This window comes from Rhipicephalus sanguineus, chromosome 3, assembly GCF_013339695.2.
Source record: "Rhipicephalus sanguineus isolate Rsan-2018 chromosome 3, BIME_Rsan_1.4, whole genome shotgun sequence".
NCBI lineage: Eukaryota > Metazoa > Arthropoda > Arachnida > Ixodida > Ixodidae > Rhipicephalus > Rhipicephalus sanguineus.
This window is the reverse complement of record NC_051178.1, coordinates 129,730,746-129,737,337: the sequence shown is the minus strand read 5'-3', so window position 1 is coordinate 129,737,337 and position 6,592 is coordinate 129,730,746. Positions and strand designations below refer to the sequence as shown.

The 6,592-nt window shown below is 45.8% G+C and overlaps 1 protein-coding gene across 1 annotated transcript in view; it reads right to left on the bottom strand.

Moving 5' to 3' along the window:
* LOC119387134 (proline-rich protein 36) overlaps positions 1-5,724 on the bottom strand; it is a 201,666-nt gene extending 195,942 nt beyond the window's left edge. The window contains exon 1 of the mRNA XM_037654442.2: positions 5,437-5,724. Within this exon, the coding sequence (XP_037510370.1) occupies positions 5,437-5,527 (91 nt within the window). The 5' untranslated portion in view covers positions 5,528-5,724. The remainder of the gene's footprint in view (positions 1-5,436) is intronic.
* Positions 5,725-6,592: the final 868 nt, after the last annotated feature.

Here is a 6,592-nt window from a genome sequence, read left to right as displayed (position 1 = left end):
CGAAATAATCAGATGAGACAGAAATTCAATCGACCATCGCAGGAGAAAACCCGAGCGTTCATCTTGCTTTCATCGACGCCGCACATCTTGCAGAAAAATGTATATAAAACGTCTGCCTCGAATGATGGCAGTGTGCCAAGAGAAAAATGGATGTTTATTCTGTTTCATTTACTTCGTTCATAAAGGACGCTACGCTATTAAATTTAAAAATACTGTTCTTCAATCCAACAGATCTCAAGCTTTATCTACAAATGTCAGACACTTGCGGGTATTTAGAGCACGAAAAACAATATTAGAACTACTATGATGCAGGCTTAAAAATACAAAACCAAAATGGGAAACAGTTTGAGGGATATCACAGGCAATAATGAAATAAAAGCACACCTGAAATTATGATTAAGTACTCCATCGGAGGAGTTTGACATTCGTAAAGGTGAGGCTGCTGAGTGTACACTATAATTCGCTAGACTATAGAGTCTCCCTTGCGCATGCGCAGCAACTGTTTTGTAAGGGGTCCATCGATCATGCCTTTGCAACACATGTAGATGCATTAAGCCGGAGGCGTAGCGTCACGTACCAGCTTCTTAATACGTACGGGCATACTGCCATTTCTACTTGCACTGCAAATAGCAGCGTCTCGTAGAGTACTGAAAACGATGGAAGCGTCCGGGTATACTCTTCGAGTCCATGGACTAGTTCCCACAGCGTATATATGGGACCCATTCCCCCCCCCCCCCCTTTTTTTTTTTCTTAAACAGCTCACCAGGAAGAGACAACAGCAAAAGTTCAGCAGCGCGATAACCGCGTGTGCGCATCGAATGCGACAAAGGAGACCAAGACGTGACGGCAATATTGAAGAACCTTCCGTCCACATCCTTTTTTTTTTTTTTTCTTTTTTCTCAGGCACGAAGATGCGGTGCTATCAGCACACCCATAACGCGGGTGGCGACGCCACGCTGAAATTACCCCACCAAACGTCGTGACGTCATAGATCTTGACGGCATCTACTGGGTCCTACGTAGTTCCTAATCAGTAAAAATGAAGTAGATAAGGCTTTCAGTGTAGGCAGAGATACTGTATCTTCCGAAAGAAGAGGGCCGGGCTGTGTAACGCGAATTTGGAAAGAAAGGGCTTTTGTTTGACAAAAGTTTAAGAAAGTTCAGTGACGCAGAACTCTGCCTTGTTTGTTCAGTGTTTCGTACTGTTAAAGTATCTTTAAAGTATGACTAAATACTTTGACAACAATATTCCACATTCCCAACACTCAGCCATGTTTGAAGCTTAGACATTTATCGCACTCTGTATATTAGAGTATCTCTTCTTTTGCCTAGTATCTTGTGCATGTCTGAATAAAAGGAACTGCAGATGAGGAGTTTTGAGGACACAGGCAGAAACTTGCTGGTGGTCACGACGCATCGTTAATAATCAGAGGGGTGTTTCCAATCCCGTCAGAGCTTCCACCACTCCTCACAACCACCCACACTTAGCCAAACCCTAACCATAAAATCCCGAGAAAACAACTAAAAAAAACTGTTTTTATAGCTCTGCGCTGCTGTTTTATCTCTCAGACACTCCGGTTACTTTCTGCTACTGTGGAAGGAAGGTACGAGTGGGAGAGAGCATGACGTCACGCAGCCAGCGTTCGCAAGCCGATTCTCCGTAAAGCCCGCAACCTATCGCTTTTTTTCTCTCCCATGCCTTCAAAAGCTTGCCAGGCTTTGCTTTTATTATTATTTTCTTTTGCCTGCGTCCATAAAGCGGACGGGTGGACCAGTCAGTGTGCGTGGTTCCCGTTAGGTGTTGATCGATGCGCACTACTTGTTTCGGGTTTTTCCAACCGCCCTGTGCGCATTTTCACCCGATATACTTCTGCAACCTCGATTGTTTGTTTTGGCTGCAACGTGCGACAGGAGCAAGCACTACGGGGAACTGCAAGTTGCGCGCTGTCGCACCTGTTGCGTCTGTAAAGCCGCTGTGTGTGTGGTTCCCTCTTCTAACCTTTTTTTTTTTATTAGTGCAGTGTTTGACTTCTAATGGATCATCGAGACACCCCAGCGTTCACTTTAAATGTTGCGCCTACTCAGAAGAGCGTGTGCAGGTCGCGGCGACGAAAGACGCTAAAACCTACCGTGTCATGATCACGTGCTTGCGACAACCAAATCCTTCATTCACAGAACCGAAGGTCTGAAATAGCTCAATAAAAAATGTGCTGAATGCGGCGTACAGGAATAAAGCGGGCGCGGTGAAAGGGCTGTGAAGATGTGCAGCAGTGACCATCTCTCATGTTCTCTACGAAAATACTCAATGAAACAACAAATGGTCCCTAAATATCCGCACTGAGACAAACGTGCCCTCAGTCGCATAGCTCTTCAATGAAAGAACGCCTTCTTTGCCTTTTTTTTTTCTGCTCGGTCGGTCCCTTTAGAGATTAACGTGGCCGATCCCAGTGATTACTTCGCTTCGTAATTGTAGGAGATATAGGCGCAGGCACGTAGCCAGGGGGTGGGGGGGCTATCCCCCTTCCTTCCCGAAATTTTGGTGAAGTAGGTGTGTTTACCAAAAATAAGTAATGAAAATAGATGTTTTTCTCAAATAGTCAAGGTTTCTCAAATAGTCAAGGGCTTAGCCCCCCCCCCCCCCCCCCCCCCCCCCCCCCCCAAAGAAATTCCTGGCTAACGGGCCTGTATAGGCGTTATAGTGAAAGTGCTGCGAGTGGGTGGGCTGTAGAATCTGATGAGGGGGGTTCCACTCCAGCTGATTTCAAGGAAGTTTTAACCGTTATTACGGATGAATATCAAAACTCAATTTTCTGGCTCTAGTTTTATCACGCAGCACTTTTCTTTTCATTTTTTTTTTTTTCGTTCAACTGTGCCAAAGCTGCTCTTCTGATCATTCGGTAAGAGGGAAGGGGGGAGGGAGCACGACCAAAGCCACCGCGTTGGACTGGGCCGCAGCTTATGCACCAGCGTTTGTTTGCCGGAACAGTTTACACGGTCACAGTGTGTGTCGTCGCGCGTCAATTTCATTCACGCCACTTAATTTCTGAGGTTTTACGTGCCAAAACCCCGATACGATCACGAGGCACGCCGTATTATGAGGCATGCCGTACACGAGCCTCTATCATTTCGCCTCCATCGAAATGCGACCGCCGCAGCCGAACCCGCGACATTCGGCTCAGCAGCCGAGCAACACTGTACCACCGCGGCGGCAAATTCGTTAATGCTTCGCTATGATGTGTATGTGTACCAACCATACCAACCTCCAGCATCTATAGCTGAAATCCGCGTTTGTACGGCAGCACAGGGCTGGGCAAACAAAACAGATATATGGCTCTGAAACAAACTTCATTTTAGCGCTCAGTTGCAGACTACTGCGGTATTATAAAACTGTCCCCTTAATTAATACCGGTGACAAATCATTCGAACTAAAACGCTTGCGCATGGCCTAAAAAAATGGGCTGCGCGCACAGCGTAACCCAATTTCGGAGGCCATTACCTTTCTGAAGCATAATATTCGAAATTAAGAAGCTCTTCAGTTCAAGCTGTGTACAGGAAACGCCTTGAGAAAGCCACAGCACGAAGGCGTGAATAGGAATTAAGAGTCAACTTTGATGGAAAGAATAAGACAAAAAAAAAAAAACTTTATCAGACGCTTGCAATCACTAGCGTCGACAGTCGACATATATGCATTTATGTTGGGTCATACACTCCATTCGGGTCCGTTGGCAAGAAACAGCTACTTGCGAGATTTTATTTCACGAACATCCGATCTTATGCCGGCACGTTGTGGGCCAAAATGATGCTACAGAACAAAGCTGACCATGACGCAAAAGAACGAAGTATGGAGATTAGTGCAATACGCATTGCATTGCGTGAATCGCAATTACATCGGAAAATTTGTATTGCAAATTGCAGTACGACTTCTCATATGGCGCAGTTTAGGTGAACAGTTGCGTTCAGTTGAGCCAATGACTGATTATGTACTGCGGCCTAATTCAAACTTCCGTGTACGGTCGAGGCAGGGCGTTGACCCCACCGTTTATACCCGGCTTCCGAAAGACGAATTGATACATTGGCAGTGTTTTCCTTGAAGTTCCTTCCGATATTTTACGTCGCTAACAAATGTGGTGGATGTCGTACTTAAGCTGCTTAGAGGAACGAATTTTGAAGATATTGCACACCACTCAGAACTGTACACAAATATTAAAGCGATCGTTGTCTTAGTGCGGGATATACATCGAATCGCAATATCGTATACTTTATATGTTTTTTTCCTCGTTTGCTTTTTGCGCCTTTCATAGTCAACGAAGAAATCAGATTTTCTTCCGCAGTGATGATTCTTTTTGTTCTCCAGCCCACGGTGATCGAACAGCATATAAACAATTCATTTCGTAACGCAGTACGCCTTCCGCGGGTACCCATTCATTCACTCGAGATAATGCTAGCGTGCCTAATTAATTTAAAGAAAGTTATAGTTTGATACGACTAGAACACCGTCAAAAACAATGAGTTTAATTCGAAAATAAGCGGCGCGAAAAAAAAAAGAAAGAGGGAAAGGCAGAAAGTAATGAAATAAATAAAGAAACAGGACATAGCTGATGTTCACGGTGCATTTTCTTCCTTGCACTTCAATTTTTATTTCCATCTTTTCTTTTTGTTTCATACCTTCTATCAGAGACCACATAATGACATCAATGCTTAATTAACTACAAACTGAAAAGCAACTACAGAAATGCATATTGTAACACTCACTTTTTAAAAACAAGCTCAACGCTCCCGTGTATCGGATACTCACGCCGACAATTTTGCACCATGAGTCGGACATGCAACGCAATAATTTCCCTCGATCAACGGGCAGAGAACATTCATGTTCTTGTATAAACGAATGCTCTGCAGGTTTTTCAATGGTAATCTCGTTTGCCATTATTCGATTTTATATTCCTTCAAATATTTACGCACTTACGCCAGCTCTGACATGCACTGAAGGCAAAACAGACCAGGCGCTCCAGGCGCTGTCAAAGGAGAACACGATCGCGCGAAACACGCGGACGAGAGCACGATATGGGGACACCGCGCACTGAACGGGAGCCGCTGTTTACCGAGGGTAGCATCGCGAAAATTACATAACGGCGTCGCGCTTACGCATGCATCTGTGCCACGATCGAGGAAAATTTGGCACGCTATGCCCGCGACGAGCGCACGCATCAAATGATGCGGTTCCGGTGCGGAAGATGACGGATAATCGTGCCTTGCTCGGGAAGTCACTCACCCCGCCCGACAAAATCGAAGATACGGACGCGCTCAACTCCAACACCGCATGCGCGGAAGCAGCAAGCTCGCTAAGAACCGCGGCTCCATCGGCTCCATTCAGCGAAAAAACAGAAAGTCTCCACGCTCCTCTGCGCTAGCATTAGTAGGAATAGCACCGGGCACTCACCTAATCCAAGGTACGACCGCATATTGTAATCCACCCGCGGAGGCATCGGCGGCTTTTTGCCGAAGCCGAGATGCTTGAGGATTTTGGCCATCGCCCGTTGTCAAAAAAAAACCCCAGGGAGGCCGGCTTTGAGAGGTCCACGAGCCGCCGGGGTTTCACGATGCGCGCACGGCCATCGGTCACACAATCCGTGAGAAGCACCGTCCCTCGCGCCGGCGCGTACTCTTCTCAATTAAAAAACACGACGGCGATGCACTTGACAGCCCGAGCACACGCACACACGGGTTGGTTCGCGTACAGACAGAAAAACAGGCACGATCCCGTTGGTTCTTGTTTTGGCCGCCAGAGATGCGAGAGTGATGACGTTTAGTTTGTGCAAGCTTACCTAGATGGCGCGAACAACTTTGCTTGTTACCATCATCATCAAACACATATTTAAAGAACGTTTAGAATTTAATTTTTAATATTCTCAAGATTGCTAATGTATTGATTACAATAATAATTATTATAAATAAATATTTTTATTGGGCAAATATGTTATTACAATTTACTGTAGCAACAATAGTTCTAGAAACGCTTATAAAAATGCTTGTCAGTTTAATCAACTAAACAACGATAGAAACAGTTCACTCTTTGTTAGTTTGCAATTTTTTACAATTTATGCTTACTTTATGTTTCCGTTGCTTGCAAGAAGTCTATGCATGGAGCTCTTGGTTGCTTGTTACCTCCTTATTCAAAGATGGTTGCTTCAGGTCTCGTTTTCATTTGTCTAGAGCGTCCGGCAAGCGTCTGTTTTCAATGATGGCGGTAGGGTGGCTAGAAGGGGGAGGTGTGCTGAGCGCAGCGCGTTTCCCTTGCCAGACGGGGTCCCTCTGCGCGCCGATGCCGCCAGGGGCGCTGGTGCAAGGGGCGCTGCATGGGACAGCCGCCGCTGTCGCAGATTTTACCCGAATGAAGCCTAGCGCTCGGCTGTGCGGCGTCGTGTTTTTTTCAGCTTTCACGCGCTTTTTTTTTTGTACATAGATCATGCATTTTTGAGCTGTGAGGATAATGCCCTAAAAAGCAAAGAAGAAAGCTGGACGTTCTTGCTTCATTCCTGACTGGAACTTTGGGTACAGGTAGGGGTCTGTGAAAATCCGAAAAGCTCGAATAACAA